Below are 18,410 nucleotides of genomic sequence, written 5' to 3'. Positions count from 1 at the left end.
CTGGCTGGGTTTCCCCAGCCACTCTGGGCGGCTTCCAACAAAGATGAAAAATACACTAAAATGTCACTTATTAAAAACTTCCCTTCAGATGTCTTCTGAATGTCAGGTAGTTATTTATCGCTTTGACATCTGATGGGAGGGCATTCCACAGGGCGGGCGCCATTACCGAGAAGGCCCTCTGCCTGGTTCCCTGTAACTTGGCTTCTCGCAGTAAGGGAACCGCCAGAAGGCCCTCGGAGCTGGACCTCAGTGTCCGGGCAGAACGATGGGGGTGGAGACGCTCCTTCAGGTATACTGGACCGAGGCCGTTTAGGGCTTTAAAGGTCAGCACCAACACTTTGAATTGTGCTCGGAAACGTACTGGGAGCCAATGTAGGTCTTTCAAGACCGGTGTTATGTGGTTTCGGCGGCCGCTCCCAGTCACCAGTCTAGCTGCCGCATTCTGGAAAACTTATCACCAAATGAATGAATGAATCAATTTATTTCACTAACAGACCAGAGATGTTATCACCAAATTACTTCGCTGGCTGTATTCAGAGAGCCCAGTTTCTTGTATCCAAGCATAAGATGAAAACCTGTTCCTTGATCTCGGAAACCATCGTGCAAAATTTGGTTGCAATAAGTATCCGAAGAAGTGTCAAAATGCAATTAGAAAACAAAGAACTTTCCACAATCTATAGTATATTTAAACTACAAATGCACCATACATTTAAAGCACAGTCCCCCCAAGAATCTTGGGAATTGTAGTCTATTTACAGAGCTACAGTTCCAACACCCTTCACAAATTACTGTTTCCAGGATTCGTTTGGGGAGCAGAGATGTGTTTTAAATGTGCTTTGAAAGTATGTTGTGTGCACAGTCACAGTCAATACTGGAGGCCTATTTTCTTAAAACGGTTTGCTTCGTGTTGCACACACAGCTGTTTAGATGCCAGGATATAGGCTGTGTTTCTGCTGCCACTAATACAGTTTTCTGCATTGAGCAAGATAAAATGCAGAAGAGAATAGGCATGGAAGAATAGGGGCATTCTGGCTCTAGATGAAAATGCTGCAGCTGAAAAATTTCCGGGACAACATGTACTTGGATTGAAATTAAAGCGAAAGTCGTCCAATGTATAAGCCAAAGGATGGTGTGGGGCATTTCTCATGGTTCTATAAATATGTAAGCGGCTTTTCTATAGAACAAGTGGATTAAAAAACAAACTAATTAAAAAGAAATGACCCTGATCACCTTTTTATAGAGTAACCCACATCATGAAATTTTTTGTAGTCACTTAGCAATACAGTCGTACCTCCGGTTACGTAACCCTCTGGTTACGTAAACTTTGGGATGCGAAAGTTGTAAACCCGGAAGTAGTTTACTGGGTTTTGCCGCACATGCATGCGCAGAAGCGGTCCTCAGGTTGCGGAAACCTCAGGATCCGACTGGAGCTCCGGAACGGATCTCGTACCACTGTATACAAGTGCCAAGATGCATGCTATTTAACGCTGTATCATCTTAATTAAAAAGAAAATTTGATAGGCTGATGATATAAGGTGGCTTGGTGGTTTTTTTAAAGTGTCCGAGGCACCAATTGTTCATGTAGTACAGTGGTACCTCGTGTTACATACGCTTCAGGTTACATACGCTTCAGGTTACACACTCCGCTAACCCAGAAATAGTGCTTCAGGTTAAGAACTTTGCTTCACGATAAGAACAGAAATCGGGCTCCGGCGGCAACTGGAGGCCCCATTAGCTAAAGTGGTGCTTCAGGTTAAGAACAGTTTCAGGTTAAGAACGGACCTCCGGAACAAATTAAGTACTTAACCCGAGGTACCACTGTACTTTTGTATCTTGCCTTTCCCCTATCACAGGAACATGGGAAGCTCCCTAATACCAAGTCAGACACTGGTGCAACTAGCTTAATATTGCACCTGTCCAGGGTTTCAGACAGGGGCCTTTTACAGCCTTAGCAGAAGATGTTTGGGATTGAAACTGGAACCTTTTGCATTCAGAGCATCTGCTCAGTCAGTAAGTGTCAGGCTTCAAGGAATCGGCTCCCCCACCCCACCCCGGCAGTAGATAAGCATAACAAAGCAAAAGGAGTCTCTTACCAGTGAGAGAGAGAGCCAGTGTGGTGTAGTGGTTAAGAGCGGTAGTCACGTAATCTGGGAAACCGGGTTCGTGTCTACGCTCCTCCACATGCAGCTGCTGGGTGACCTTGGGCCAGTCACACTTCTCTGAAGTCTCTCAGCCCCACTCACCTCACAGAGTGTTTGTTGTGGGGGAGGAAGGGAAAGGAGAATGTTAGCCGCTTTGAGACTCCTGAAGGGGAGTGAAAGGCGGGGTATCAAATCCAAACTCTTCCTCTTCTTCTTCTTCTTACCAGTTAGAAATGTTAATGATCACAGCAAGAGAACAAAGAATCCATTCCTCAGAATGAAGGTGCTCCCAATTAAGGGTTCCACTCACTTCCTCCTTAGTCACCCCCGTCACTTCCGTGTCTTTCAACCTGATCTCCCTACCACTGGGCTTTCTGTGCTACCACCTTATCTGCTCTCCTTGACCTTGGGCTGAGCAGATGGACGCTTTACAGCAAAAGGGAGTCTGTTAACCCTCTCTCTTCCAGTGTTTCTTCTCCTAGCTGTTCCCCATCCAGTATTTCCCAGCTTCTGCCTTCTGAACTAGGCCCCTCTGCAAACCACTGTTCAAAATCTATACTGTCCTGCTCCTGGGAAGATTCAGCATCCTGATCAGGAGCAGGCTCCCACCATTCCTCCTAAGAGCACTCCTCCTCAGCATGGTCCCTGACAGTAAGCGGCCGCCCTCAAGGCAAAGCTCATGGGCTCCCGGGTTGCCTTGCAGACCCAGACTAGCTGAGCTTAGCAAAACGATTTCGCCACCTGCCCTCCGACAATGCTGTTTGGGCCAGTCTTTGTGCCAATCTACAGCTTTGGAGAGGTCTCTCAGAAGCATTGACGGGATGCCATTATAGTTTTGTACATTGCACTTAAGGCTGTGTGCCTTTTGCTTTCTCGAAAGTTGTGGTGTTATGGCCATGAGAACAAGCAAAATGGGCCAAACCAACCCCTCCTCCTTGCTAACCTCACTGCAGCCAAATTCATCTCTTTCTCTGCTGTCTCAGCTCTTCCAAAACTTCACTATTTAAACTTTCCCTCTACTAAACTTCTAGGCCTGTGTAGCTGCTTTATAAATAGCTTCCTTGCAATACCGGAACAATGTGCCCACTTGCCTCATCATAAATATTTATTCCCTGGCTTATTTTTATCCTCCATTCCCATCTGAAGCAATAAACCATTCCTTGTATCATAAAACAATGTTATGTCCTTTTCTTTTCCAATTTCTATTTGAGTTCCCCAGCGGCAGTCCCCCCTCTGTCCAGTAGCCGGAACTCAGATCAAGGAAAACACATGACAACCTATTTGAGATTAAAATGGCCACACCTTCATTAAATTTCAAAGGTAGGGAACCTTGGCTTAGGCAATGGGCTCTGGGCACCCAGATGGGAGTCTGAGGCAAGACAGGGTCAATCAGGAATATGGGGACACTGCAAAACATAGAGGGAAGCTCTGTGGCCCACTGCCAAGCACTCCCCGCAGGACCACTCTAATGGGAAACCCTGATATCTCCGCCGCAGAAAGGAGTGAGTCACCGCAACACCCCTTCCTCGATTGTTGGGCTAAAGGATTCTGCCCAAGGTCTAAAACTGCCAAAGTTTTGACAATTGCTAGGGGGAAGGCAAAACCTGCAGGGCAAGGGGAATTCCTTCCCGGTTGTGAAAAATAGCAACCATCATCTGACTGTAGCAATGCCCTTGAACCTGGAAAGGAAAAGGTCAGCCTGGAAGAAATGATACATCTTCACCTTCTCTGGCGATCACTCGTAGCCAAGTAAGATTGTCTTCCATAAACACAGTTTTAACAGTGAGTCCGTAAGTGACTGTGGAGGCCAGTTCTGGATCCACACGTCCTTCCACAGTGGGGACATAGGTTTCCAGGCGAGAGCATGGTGAGAGTTTGCTAAGGGTGCCTTCCTCTTAGCATGTTTCTCCCATCTGTCCTGAGCTCGAGCATCTTCAAAGCCCATGACACCTTTGGTGAAGGCTCTTCTCCAACTGGAGCACTCTCAGGCCAGTGTTTCCCAGGTGTCGGTGTTTATACTACCTTTTTTTAGATTTGCCTTGAGACAGTCTTTAAACCTCTTTGGTTGACCACCAGCACTATGCTTTCCATTTTTAAGTTCGGAATAGAGTAGTTGCTTTGGAAGATGATGATCAGGCATCCACACAACATGACCAGTCCAACAAAGTTGATGTTGAAGAATCATTGCTTTTGACACTAGTGATCTTTGCTTCTTCCTGTACACTGGCATCAGTTCGCCTGTCTTCCCAAGTGATGTGCAACATTTTTCAGAGACACCATTGATGGCGTCTTTTGAGGAGTTGGAGATGATACAATTAGAGGGAGGGCTGGGAGGGTGATACTCTGGGGCCAACTGCGCCACTGGCATCAGCACAGGCCCCTTTTTATACTTTAGGAGTGGACCGGAGTGAAGACTGCACATTCCAGGTCCTCTCCTCTTGCCCCACCCCCTAGGCCACTGCGGATTGGCCTATTTGAACAAGGGGGTTTGGCAGGGAATCCAAAACAACTTCGCGGCAACCAATAGGGGTGGGCAGAGCCAACTGCCAGTGGAGTGGCGTGGCTGCTAGAGGGCGATGGGGCTGCATGCTGGGCCACAAACCTTGCCCATCGCAGACCTGGTAAGCGGTTATTTCCCCCCCATTATTTAATTTCTTTACTAATTAATCTAGAATCAGCAGAGGCTGGTCCATTAAGGCAAATGGGTCGTTGCCCACCTCCCAGCCTTGGCCCGTCCTCTTTCTTGCAACCAGTCAGGGAGCGGCTCTGAATATCATTGGCTGTGGCTCTACCAGTGTGGTGTAGTGGTTAAGAGCGGTAGTCTCGTAATCTGGTGAACCGGGTTTGCGTCTCCGCTCCTCCACATGCAGCTGCTGGGTGACCTTGGGCCAGTCACACTTCTCTGAAGTCTCTCAGCCCCACTCACCTCACAGAGTGTTTGTTGTGGGGGAGGAAGGGAAAGGAGAATGTTAGCCGCTTTGAGACTCCATCGGGTAGTGATAAAGCCGGTATATCAAATCCAAACTCTTCTTCTACTCTTCAGCTCCACCAGCCCCAATGAACACAGCAACCAATGTCGATAAGATACCACTACTTATTCATAAAGGATTACATTTCAGTGAGGAATTTCGAGAGACCTCCTCCCACAACATATAAATGTTAAAAATGTATAATGCGTATTCTCCTTCACTGTAGATTGCAGAATGAAAAGTGGATGAATGTGAGAGCTGGAGACATCATTAAATTGGAAAATGACCAGTTTGTGGTGGTAAGTGCCTATAACTTTACTCCTTTAGAATATGTATCGCTGAGAACGATATCTTGTCCTAAACATGGTTAGGAAATAGGATGCAGGTCACCTCTCTTTCTTGCCTAAAATGCCTCTCCTTTGGTTAACTGTAATTCTGTCTGCATGGGTGATGAGCAGGGTGTGCAAAACAGCTTCTACCCTGATTTCAAACTATTCTTCTAAAGGTGAACATGGTTCGTTGATGATTGACGCTGTATCATAATTAATTAGCTGAATATCAGCTCTGGATAAATTGGTGGAAAGCATTATTAGAAATAAAATGATCAAATATAGGTGTCCTAGGGTGTGTGTTTTTTGGGGTAGGGGTGTCCTCTAGTTGTTGTTGTTGGACTCCAACTCCCATCGCTGCTGGTCATTATAGCCTGTTAAGGGATGATGGGAGTTGCAGTTCAAAAACATCACCACCACACTGCCCTTGATAGAGAAGAATGAGTCTTGCTGATGAAGGAACAGCATGGCTCCTGGGATGGTTAGTCTGGTTTCACTGAGCTTTAAGAGTTCTTTGTGAGTCTTGTCAAGCCTTATCTGAGCAGGTATTATTTACTTGAACTTTCAGAAAGCTTTATATTCCTTCACCAAAAGCTCATGAGAAAGCATAGCAGTCACAGAAGAAATAGACGGTTCCTTATTACGGAATGGCTAAAGAACATGACAATTCACCAGTTTTTTATTGTGAATTTCACCTTACAAACACATTATCAAACTCAATGCAATATATACATTTTTGGAAGCAATTTCCCCTATCAAAATGCATTTTTGTATGCTATCCTCACTAATAAATGCATCTGGTACACTTGGCCTGCTAATATATGCATTTTTATACACGCCTTTGGGTTGGAGAACTTCATTTCAGAGAAGTGTGAAGGACAGCTGTGCTTTGGAACATATATTTATTAAAAAACTACAGATTAGGTGGTTTTTCACAGAAATGAAACAAAATCCAGTTTCTCCCCTGTCCTTACCTGCAACCCATCCCCTATGTCCCAATCATAGGTGTTTGCTAACATTTCAAAGATGATAGGAATATGCAAATAAAATACAGTTGTGCAGTTACTTTAGCAGTGCTGAAAATATTCCTTCTCTTTATAGGCTGATCTCTTACTCCTTTCCAGCAGTGAACCACATGGACTGTGTTACATCGAGACTGCAGAGCTTGATGGGTATGCATGCTTTCAATCTATTTTGCCTTTAACCTTGTAAAGAGCTGGTCCCTCCGGCTGTAATTATAAAAACAATAATAAGTTATTATTTATACCCCGCCCATCTGGCTGGGTTTCCCCAGCCACTCTGGGCAGCTCCCAATAAAATATTAAAAATACGATAAAACATCAGACATTAAAAACTTCCCTGCCTTCAGATGTCTTCTAAAAGTCAGATAGTTGTTTATTTCTTTGACATCTGATGCATAGCTGTCAACTTCCCCCCCTTTTAAAGGGAAATCCTATTTGGAATAAGGGAATTTCCCCTTAAAAAAGGGTAACATTGACAGCTATGATCTGATGGGAGGGTATTCCACAAGGCAGGCGCCACTACCGAGAAGGCCCTCTGCCTGGTTCCCTGTAACCTCACTTCTTGCAGGGAGGGAACTGCCAGAAGGCCCTCGGAGCTGGACCTCAGTGTCTGGGTTGAATGATGGGGGTGGAGACGCTCCTTCAGGTATACTGGGCTGAGGCTGTTGAGGGCTTTAAAGGTCAGCACCAACACCGGTGTTATATGGTCTCAGCGGCCATTCCCAGTCACCCGTCTAGCTGCCGCATTCTGGATTAGATGCAGTTGCCGGGTCACCTTCAAAGGTAGCCCTACGCAGAGCGCATTGGAGTAGTCCAAGCGGGAGATAACCAGAGCATGCACCACTCTGGTGAGACAGTTTGTGGGCAGGTAGAGTCTCAGCCTGCGTACCAGGTGGAGCTGGTAGACAGCTGTCCTGGACACAGAATTGACCTGTGCCTCCTTGGACAGCTGTGAGTCCAGAATGACTCCCAGGCTGTGCACCTGGTCCTCCACTGAGGACTAAAAGCACTGAGTGGGCAACATTTTCCTTTCTTCAGCCCCATCCCTACTCATCTTAAATTTTTGGGAATGTTCTGGGGTGCAGGAGAGGATATATTGACTAATTATATCCTTATCCAACTTATGCTAACAAGTTCCCAAAATATCAGCAGAGTTTATAGACATTCTCCTTTAAGTTCGCAACGGTAACGTGTGCACAGGTTCGCTAGAACCTCTATAATAATTACTCTGGTAATTTCCCCTTTGTTCCCTCTTAAAATACAAGACACAACACAGTCTTTATAAAAGTATAAAAGAGTTTACTCACGTTCTGTTCACAATATGATCCCAGAAGGCAGACAGGCTTAAAAAGGTTACATACACTTAGAATCTATCTTGTTGCAAGATAGACCTTATCTCCTCTCTTGGCTGAGAGCCAAGAGAGCATCTTTAGATGCTTCCTCATCGAAGGAAAATGGCAGAGAGAGAGAGATGGCTGCCTGCCCTGTGCTTTTGTCATTACCTGCACAGGTGAGGCCACACCCACCTCTGGTCACATGTGGAGGAAGTCCGTCCCCAGGAAGTTTACCTGCTTGCTGGACAGACATCCCTCCCCATGTTCTAGTATGTACACTCTAGGAATGTTGTCATTGACTGCTCCTGTGGTTACATCCCACATAATTAATAGGGAAGGGGTATTATTTTGGTATTTTACCAGAGAAGCTTAGAAAGCAGCAACCATACCTGATTGGCGTATAGCAATCAGAGAGGACCGCAGTAGTCCAAGCGGGAAATAACTAGAGTATGCACCACTCTGGCGAGACAGTCTGCGGGCCTGTTGATTTTTCTTGCTAAAGATCAATGAAGTGACCGGGGACCCTGTTGTCCGAGTCCACTCTGTGCCCAGAAATCTGAACCACAAATTCTTTCAAATGTTAAAAAACATGGCAACATGGACTAAACATGTACAGTGGTGCCCCGCAAGACGAATGCCTCGCAAAACGAAAAACCCGCTAGACGAAAAGGTTTTCCGTTTTTCGATGCACTTCACAAGACGAAAATGTCTTGCAAGTCTTGCGATTTTTTTCGCTTCCCCCTTTTTCTAAGCTGCTAAGCCGCTAATAGCCTTTTAGCCACTAAGCCGCTAAGCCTTTAATAGCCGCTAAACCACTAAACTGCTAATAGCGCTAATCCGCTAAGCCGCTAATAGGGTTGCTTCGCAAGACGAAAAAACCGCTAGACGAAGAGACTCGTGGAACGGATTATTTTCATCTTGCGAGGCACCACTGTACTTACTGTTTAAGACAGACATTTGATATTTGGCTCTAAAGAGTTCTTTCAAGGGCCTCTCGGGGGTGGGGGATAACTATTTCAAATTCCCTGTTTCACAGTTTGGTTGCTGCTACTGTAAAATGATATTAATTTCCCTCTGAAGTGCAAAAAATAATAATATCCTCAGCATGAACATCTGTGTTTGGTGTGAACTCCTTTCAGCTTGCAGTGGTTTTGCCCTGTTATACTTAGTAACCTGTGTGTGGGATGTCTAGATGCAGCCTGACTAAATCATATTTGTTGTTTTCTTTCTTCAGAGCCTCAAAACAAATAATTGCTGTGCAGATGTTCAACCTTTTCAATGCCAGCTTTTTAATCAAAACAAAACCAAAGCCTATAGCTCTTTCATTGTAGTGCAATTCCAGTTAGTCTGGTGGGAAATGAGTTTGCGTCCTGCCCTGGGGGGGTGGAGCCTGTCCAGCAGATTTGGCCCCTTTTCACTGGTCAGCAGTGGCCGCAGTTCTCCATGGGCTGATAAGTTAATTAGTTTTTCTATGACTGAAATCAAGGGCCCACCCACAGCATACATTTAAACACTGTGCTACTACAGTACATTAAACAATCTGTTGGATCTCTGCCCCACCTGTGGGTGGAAGAAGGTTAAAAAAAGGTAAAGGACCCCTGGACAATTAATTCCAGTCAAAAGTGACTATGGGATTGCAGCGCTCATCTCGCTTTCAGGCTGAGGGAGTCAGCATTTGTCCACAGACAGCTTTCTGGGTCATGTGCCCAGCATGACTAAACCACTTCTGGCGCAACAGAACACTGTGACGGAAGCCAGAGCTCATGGAAACACCGTTTACCTTCCCGCCATAGTGGTACCTATTTATCTACTTCCACTGGTGTTTTTTCGAACTGCTAGGTTGGCAGGAGCTGGGACAGAGCTCACCCTGTCATGGGGATTCGAACGCTGACCTTACGATCGGCAAGCCCAAGAGGCTCAGTGGTTTAGACCACAGCGAAGCTGCTGGTCACGAACAGCAAGTTAAGATCCAAGCGATTGTTTCTAAAATGAGCACTCTGAGTAATTGTCAGGGCAACCCACATTTCAAGAGTTTGAATACATAGCCCCTCATAACTGCACACTGTTGTTTGCAGAGTAAGATGTAGCAATCCAATCCAAAATGTCTGATGTGATGTCATTTCATTGCACAGACATGCCATGCAGTGACATCACATTCTGTTTTGCTGATTATTACTAGGGAAGAGGGGAAGAGATGCAGCTACAAGCGTGTCATTATGGGTGGTATTCGAATAGTTAATTTTTTTAAAAAAATTATATTTATGCTTTTCAGGCTTATACTTTTCACTCATTTTACAGTCATTTTAACATTTCAAAACTTGACTTCCTTCCTCCTCTTTCTGCTGTAACTTAAATTTATTTTTACTATCTTCTGCATATCCAAATTAACTTAATTTGCTCATTTATTCATCTACTTTAAATATATACTCTTATAAAACTGCAGGTTATTACCATAATCCTGCCAATCTTATCTGTTTACAGTTTATCTATAAATATTCAACAAACCATTTCCATTCTTTTATAAAAAGTTTGTTATCTTGATTTCTTATTCTTCTGGTAAGTTTCGCCATTTCTGCAAATTCTATAAGTTTTTGTATCCATTCTTCTTTTGCTGGGACTTCTGCTTCTTTCCATTTTTTAGCGAGTAACATTCTTGCCGCTGTAGTAGCATACGTGATTTAGTTTCTATACAGTTTAGGTAGTTCTGTCCCTATAATTTGACTAGTCTAGGGACTCAGCTATACAGCTGCAAATATAACGTTTTAAGAGCGTTTTAAATGCATTATACAAATGTGACACTAGATGGCGATGGTGAGCTAATGGCTAATTCAATATATATTTTAAAACTTTTTTTTTTTTTTTAAAAGCATTTTCACAGTGGTCACCAATGATCTAGTTCAAGCCTGAGTGACTTGAACTAGGGAACCTCCTGTAATTTTAAAGAGTTGTTGAAGGTGGTAAGCTGGAGACATCATGTGCACATTAATTTCTTTTGCTGTTCTATAACTTTTTTGCTCTGCTATTGCAAAAAAAAAATTCACCAGGAGTTACAATGGAGCATGGGGGGAAATATCGTATTTTTCACTCTATAAGACTCACCAGACCATGACGCACCTAGTTTTTGGAGGAGGAAAACAAGAAAAAAAATATTCTGAATTTCAGAAGCCAGAAGAACAAGAGGAATCTCTGCGCAGCAAAAGCAGCGATCCCTCTTGCTGTTCTGGCTTCTGGGATAGCTGTGCAGCCTGCAGTCGCTCCATAAGACGCACACACATTTCCCCTTTTTAGGAGGGAAAAAGTGAGTCTTATAGAGCAAAAAATACAGTACATATCTGTGTTGGCAGTCTTTTGTTTCTTGCGGGGCGACGCACCCTTATTGTCTACTTCCAGTCAATATACAAGATCATGGTATTAAGTTCCAGAGAGATGTGTAAATAGTATATTATGAATTTTGCAGCGAAACCAACCTAAAAGTGCGACAGGCTTTACCCGTGACCTCAGAACTTGGAGATGACATTACCAGGCTTGCAGAATTTGATGGTAAGTAACTGAAGCAACAGCGAAAGTTAATTTTTGGAAATTTAATTGGTTAAAGTTTTTGGTTTGTTTGTTTTGCTCTGTCAGAAATTCCCGGTGGAAATTGCTGTGTATGAAATCAGGTACTACCTGAAAAGTAACTGTTATTATCATCATGCCATATGATTCATGTTTTCATACATTACCAAACTAGTCTGCCAGACTAGATCACAAAAAAAAAAAAGCTGCTGTCATGTTCACTGTTTGATCCTGACGTCTCTTTGATCCTTATTCTTGGCTTGTTCTCTGGTCCCAATTGCTCATTGGTCTTGACTTGGGGCTTGATCTCCAATCCTGCCTTTTGGTTGCCTTCAGATCCTGATTAACCTTAATCCAGGCCAACAAAGGTCCGTCTAGTTAAAGCTATGTTTTTCCCAGTAGTGATGTATGGAAGTGAGAGCTGGACCATAAAGAAAGCTGGTTGCCAAAGAATTGATGCTTTTGAATTATGGTGCTGGAGGAGACTCTTGAGAGTCCCATGGACTGCAAGAAGATCAAACCTCTCCATTCTGAAGGAAATCAGCCCTGAGTGCTCACTGGAAGGACAGATCCTGAAGCTGAGGCTCCAATACTTTGGCCACCTCATGAAAAAAGAAGACTCCCTGGAAAAGACCCTGATGTTGGGAAAGATGGAGGGCACAAGGAGAAGGGGACGACAGAGGATGAGATGGTGGGACATTCTTCTCGAAGCTACCAGCATGAGTTTGACCAAACTGTGGGAGGGAGTGGAAGACAGAAGTGCCTGGCGTGCTCTGGTCCATGGGGTCATGAAGAGTCGGAAACGACTAAACAACTATACAACAACAACAACAAGGCTCCTGGTTCCTGTTTCTCTCCAGACTGCTGTTTGAGGCCCAGACCTAACACAGAGCAAGAGGCATTCATTTCCCAATTCAGGAAAGTCATATTATTTCAAATGAATTGCTGCGTATCACCCTGATATTTTGTGGGAGAGTGGTATATAAACATTATATAGATATAAACTGGTTTTTTTAAAAAATCTGCTTGGTAATTTGAATACATTTTTATGTGTATAGTCATACCTTGGAAGGTGAACAGAATCCATTCCGGAAGTCCATTCAACTTCCAAAACGTTTGGAAACCAAAGGAAACTCCTGCAGCCAATCGGAAGCCGCAGAAGCCCTGTCGGAGATTCGGCTTCCAAAAATAGTTTGCAAACCGGAACGGTCACTTCTGGGTTTGCGGCTTTTGGGAGCCAAAATGTTCGAGAATTAAGCTATACAAAAACTAAGGTACAACTGTATTTTGTTTCAAAGCATGCCTCTATAATTGTATTTTGATACGTTGTTTCAGCTGAGAAGTGAACCTCAATGTGAAACCCAGTGGATAGCTTCATTCTGATAGATATATTATACTAAACTCTTTTCTAGCTTGCAGCCCCAGCCAACGGCCACTTTAAGCCCAAGTCTGTTTTCCGGAAACCAGCAAGTCAGCAATTGCTGGCACAAGGAGAGGGTAGTTTCAGATACTACAGCGTGTGGCAAAAGTTAAATACACACGTGGATTCACACTTCCAGTTTCCACCAATGTTGTTCTTTCCACACAAGGAATTTGTGCATTTTGCACACAGAGAAATGTGTAGGCTCTCTAAATGTTTGAAGGCTGCATATCTCCCCATAAAGCATACACGCAATGATACATTCAATGATCAAGCCATGGTTCTTTAACATCAACTTCATTGGACTGGTCATGTTGTGCGGATGCTTGATTATTATCTTCCAAAGCAACCACTCTATTGTGGTTCGAGGACCCAAACCCCGCGCAGTGGAATGAAACACAAGGACACGTGATATAAGGTTAATGGGCAAGAAAAGGCCACAACTTTATTGATTACAGCAAGTGAAAGGTATTGGCTTAGGCATTGGATTACGTCAGCTGACTCCACCCCCTCAGAGAGGGGTGAGTCTAAAAAACAAAGGGGGTTTATTCACCAGTAGGTGGAGCCTGTTGATGCTAATCCAACTATAAGCTCTCCCCTGATGTCACCGAGGGTCGTGTCATGGCCTCCCGCCAAGCAGGCATCGGACAGAATACATGACCGCTGGATTCCTTTAACGGAATACCCAAAAATTGAAGGCATAGGCGATGGCCACACCTAGCCCTTCAACACACCACAACACATTATTCCAATGCCTAACCTACCCACCAATCCCACGAAAGTTGTGACGATTGCTACGAGGTAGGCGAAAAAACCAAAAAGCCTAATGCCAAATGGAAAAATTCCTACCAGGCCCCACGGACAACCAGGGCGACCAACCTAAGGTCCATAGCAAGGCCAAAAGAAAACTGGAAACCCTGCTCTAAGGGAGTGGAGGGTGGGTGACTCGCGAGGAGACGACAAAAAGTGAGGGCTGGAGGCTGGAACCGCAGCAATTTAGGCTGCAGTACATGCCCCCTTGAAGGCACCTGGTTGGGTGCCTGGCCAAGGGCGTGGGCGCCAGCCAGGTGGGTGGGAGGCAGGGGGCAAACGCCCCCTGCTTGAAGCGGAGTCCGGCTCCCGGCCACATCCACTCCCCTCTCTTGCAGGGAGGAGAGTCTTTCCGAACTTAAAAATGGAAAGCGTAATGCTGGTGGTCAACAAAAGAGGTTTAAAGGGTCTCTCAAGGCAAATCTTTAAAATGTACTATAAACACCGGCAACTGGGAAACACTGGCCTGTGAGCGCTCCAATTGGAGAACAGCCTTTACCAAAGGTATCATGGGTTATGAAGACGCTCTAACTCAGAACACAAGGGAGAAACGTGCTAAGAGGAAGGCACGCTTGGCAAACCCTCACCGTGATCAACTCCCACCCAGAACCCTATGTCCTCACTGTGGAAGGATGTGTGGATCCAGAATTGGCCTCCACAGTCGCTTACGGCCTCACTGTTAAGACTGTGTTCATGGAAGACAATCTTACTTGGCTATGAGTGATCGCTGAAGAAGAAGAAGAAGAAGAAGAAGAAGAAGAAGAATAAGAAGAAGAGTAGGACCATGAGCACAACAGCACTCTCCCCACTTGCAATTCCTAGGAACTGACATTTGGAGGTGAATCATAGCTTTCATGCCTCCTGAAATTTCTAAAACCTCCAAGGATACCGCATAGACTTCAGCAACGCAAGAAAAAGAGCAATTTTTCTTGGCTGCTCTCAATATTCCAATCGGGGTGGTGTGCAAATTTTCATTGTTGGCCAGGTTTGTGTGTTATAGCTCTAGTTTCATTTATCTTTCTCGAACCTGCTAATATTTTTGATACTTTTTGCTAACAGAAATTCTTAATACAGCTAGCGTTCATGTTCAGAAATGGAATTCTTCCAGACTGAGAAGGATTTAGATTGTTTAGGCCGGACAAATAGCAAGGAAACTTTAAATGGATGGGCCAAGTGATATTTTGGTTTGGCCGCAACAAACGGCATTTTTTCCACACAATGTAGTTTTATATATATATATATATAAAAGCTCATAAATTATCGTTTGTAAGTAAATAGTATATGAAGCCAGCAAATGTTTGTTTAAAATAAAGAGTGGAATATTTCTGGCGCCAATTTTCCACATGTAATAGAATGGAATGATGAGAACGCATCAAAAGATTTTGATGTTATTTGCAGTTGACTGTGGCATTTGAATATATTCTGCACATCAGGATATCTTTGGTTTTAAAGGCCCGAGGCAGTATTATGAGGAGGTAACATAAGCTGAGCTGCTTAATTGTTCAATACAATGGGGAAAGGACATTGTCTTCTGAAGACACAAAATGCAGCACAAAACTAAGCAGTCCTGGGTCTTGTCAGTGCTGGGATAGAAAACCACCTTTGGAAACCTGTGTATACAGCCTTGAGTCCCCTGATGGAGGAAAAGAGAGATTTAAATGCTTTTTAGACCAGCAGGTGATGCCTTATGTATGAGTTATGGGGGCTTTTTAGTGGTGGCTCCTCCCGTGACGAACTCCTTCACTACTGAGATGCACCTGGCCTCTTATTTTCTTTTAGGTTAGGAGGGAAGAACATGGAGCCAGTCTTGGCTTGCCAGGGGGTCCAATTCAGCCCATGAGGCCGTTTCCCCCAAACCACAGATACCTGTCAATCAGCTGATGTCACTGGATTATGTCAGCAGATAGGGTTCGAACCTGCTGGGTTTTACCATTGTGTTTCCTTGCATTCATAGTTTCGCTTAGCATTGCTTGTGAATGAAGCCACAGCATTCAGTGCCTTTTCCTCTGTTGCATCACGACACATCGCTAGCTTGGACACAGAGTCTTGTCTCTTGCATTTATTTATTGCAGCTGCAGATGTTAGCTTCTTGCGCTAGGAATGGATTAATGTCAATTTCGGTTTGTTACTTTTCCGGTCTTACATTCAATTTCTCAACATTTCTGCAGCAATTTGCCTTAAAAAAGCACACACACAAAAACCGCTCATTGGCATTTTACTGCATATTTCCCCCCCAAAAGACACATTTTATGTTTGACTAATACACACATTTACAAGCAATTATAACATTTCCCAGCATAACAACTTAAGTTCTTAATACCATATGCACCTTTTAAGTTTCCCTGCCATTTTTAGGTAATGATGTATTTATTAACTTTCAGTAATTGTCAAAATAAGTCAATCAACTTGATCTCTGCCCCCCCAAGAAATGACTGACCCGATTAAAGAGTTTGAGATTTTATATAGGAATTGCGAGCATTGCTTAACTCCTGCAACTCTATATTTGCAACCTGTTTAGATTTAGCTTGCAGTTGTTCTAAATTTGTTATTTAGCCTTTTTAGACATAAAAATGTTTTCCAGAGGGGATAAAAATATATATATAAATCAGCCAGGCAACTCAATCAGCTGCAATTCCAATTATAGTTGATGAAAAAATTGCAGTCTATTTTTTCATATTTAATACTAGGTTATTTTTGTTGTTGTTGTATCTTCAGTTTTTGACTGTTGTGGTGATCTGGTTCTTGCTACTTCTGACAAGTTTACATATTTTGCATGACTGTTAAGCCTCAGGGTGGCACAGGGTTTAGTAACAGGAGTCCTTATAGGAAACATCCCGTATCTTGTGGTCATCCCGACTGCACATTTTGCAACTGAAAAGCAGAAATATAAAACATGAATGGTTAGCAAATGTGGGGGCAAAGGGCTGTTTCATTGTGTATTTATTTTATGCCTTCCGATAACAGTGCTGTGTTACATTTTGTAGCCCAAGAGATATATTTGATCTCTGCGTGTCAAATGTTTTACAAAAGTAAAAAAAAGAAACAGAAATATTTGTATTTTCTCAAGTGGCAGCTGGGAATACCATCTAGGTAAAGCCTGTTAGTTAGTATTTTATTTGTGCAGGTGTGGACAACCTCACTTTGTGTCTGAGAGACTAAACAGCCAGGCCAGAGTTAGCAGGTGTGTAGGACCAGGGACGTGGGTGGCGCTGTGGGTTAAACCACAGAGCATAGGACTTGCCGATCAGAAGGTCAGTGGTTCGAATCCCCGTGACGGGGTGAGCTCCCGTTGTTCGGTCCCTGCTCCTGCCAACCTAGCAGTTCCAAAGCACGGCAAAGTGCAAGTAGATAAATAGGTACTGCTCCGGCGGGAAGGTAAACGGTGTTTCGGTGCGCTGCTCTGGTTCGCCAGAAGCGGCTTAGTCATGCTGGCCACATGACCCGGAAGCTGTACGCTGGCTCCCTCGGCCAATAAAGCGAGATGAGCGCCGCAACCCCAGAGTCGGTCATGACTGGACCTAATGGTCAGGGGTCCCTTAACTCCCCCCTTTACCTTTACCTAGGACCAGGTAATATAGTTCTATGCCCTATTCCAAGGCTCCCTTTGTCAGGTCCAACAGATATCTAGGCCAGAGGTTTCCAGAATTATTTGGCTTACCACTCCCTTTTAAGAAACAAAAATTATGCAGTGCCTTCTGGAAATCTACTTTCTTTAAGTGAACAAAAAGAGAGATATGGTAACAAATTTGCATTCTTTTAGGTATCTATATTTCTACCTACAATTTTTACCTACCACTCAATCCAGTGTATGTTTACTCAAAGGAACACAGTGGTACCTTGGTTCCCAAACTTAATCAGTTCCAAAACCAAAGCGTTCCAAAACCAAGGCGCACTTTCCCATAGAAAGTAATGCAAAACAGATTAGTCTGTTCCAGACTTTTAAAAACAGTAATTTAACATGAGTTTTGCTATCTAACGAGACCATTGATCCATAAAATGAAAACAATAATCAATGAACTTTACTATAAAATAAATAAGACAGTATTGTAGATGATAAAAATAAAAATTAATCTTTTTTTCTTACCTGCACTGATAATAGTCATTGTTTGGATGGGGGGGGGGGAGTTATCCATTTCTGCAGTCACAAAATCAAGCAATCAGTAGCTGAACTGGGTTCCACAGAGTCACAAAAACAAATGAACTGAAAAACCCTCAAAAACAAAGACGCAAAACAAATAGCAAAAACAAAAGCGCCAAACTTAATCCGTTCCTTTATGTTTGACTTCTGAAATGTTCGAAAACCAAGGCACAACTTCTGATTGGTGCGGGCGCCCCGGAAACAATAATCGACAGCCGCATCAGACATTCAGCTTCCAAAAAACATTCAAAAACTGGAACACTTACTTCTGGGTTTTCGGCGTTTGGGAACCAAGGCATTTGAGTACCAGGGCGTTTGAGAACCAAGGTAGTCTGATCCACCCTAGGGGCGGTGGCTCTGCCCTAGCCTGCCTGTCTTTGCCAAAATAGACAGGCAAGCTGTCACCCACTTCCTGAGTCTGTGAGGGTGAAAGCGTCCACCCAAGCCTGGGAAAAACCCACAGCCCCAGCATGACTACCACTGGAGGCAATGTTGCCATCACACAACAGCGTCCGACTTGGCGGTAAGCCAAAACCGATGAAACACGTACAAATGGTTTTTCAAAATGCTCTTCTTTTTTATGCTTCCACTACACCCTTGTTTTTATTCAACCTTCTCGATCGCACCCATCATCCTATCACCCCCTGGATCATTCCAGCTCACCCCCAGGGGGCAGTATCGCCCACTTTGGG

General features: G+C 43.9%; 3 protein-coding genes across 3 annotated transcripts in view; 1 reads left to right on the top strand and 2 right to left on the bottom strand.

The window, feature by feature from the left end:
- LOC309518518 (normal mucosa of esophagus-specific gene 1 protein-like) overlaps positions 1–13,024 on the bottom strand; it is a 104,595-nt gene extending 91,571 nt beyond the window's left edge. The window contains exon 1 of the mRNA XM_082198924.1: positions 13,020–13,024. The gene's annotated coding sequence lies outside the window, so the exon portion shown is untranslated. The remainder of the gene's footprint in view (positions 1–13,019) is intronic.
- ATP8B4 (ATPase phospholipid transporting 8B4 (putative)) overlaps positions 1–18,410 on the top strand; it is a 115,165-nt gene that overhangs the window by 32,619 nt on the left and 64,136 nt on the right. The window contains exons 8-10 of the mRNA XM_082198321.1: positions 5,337–5,409; positions 6,541–6,611; positions 11,253–11,335. Of these exons, the coding sequence (XP_082054447.1) occupies positions 5,337–5,409; positions 6,541–6,611; positions 11,253–11,335 (227 nt within the window). The remainder of the gene's footprint in view (positions 1–5,336; positions 5,410–6,540; positions 6,612–11,252; positions 11,336–18,410) is intronic.
- Positions 1–18,410, bottom strand: part of LOC309518517 (normal mucosa of esophagus-specific gene 1 protein-like) — a 139,044-nt gene that overhangs the window by 81,870 nt on the left and 38,764 nt on the right. The window lies entirely within an intron of this gene.

Source organism: Podarcis vaucheri (assembly GCF_965113315.1).
Source record: "Podarcis vaucheri genome assembly, chromosome: 14".
Lineage (NCBI taxonomy): Eukaryota > Metazoa > Chordata > Lepidosauria > Squamata > Lacertidae > Podarcis > Podarcis vaucheri.
The sequence above is the reverse complement of the archived record's forward strand: the minus strand, read 5'-3'. Positions and strand labels throughout refer to the sequence as shown.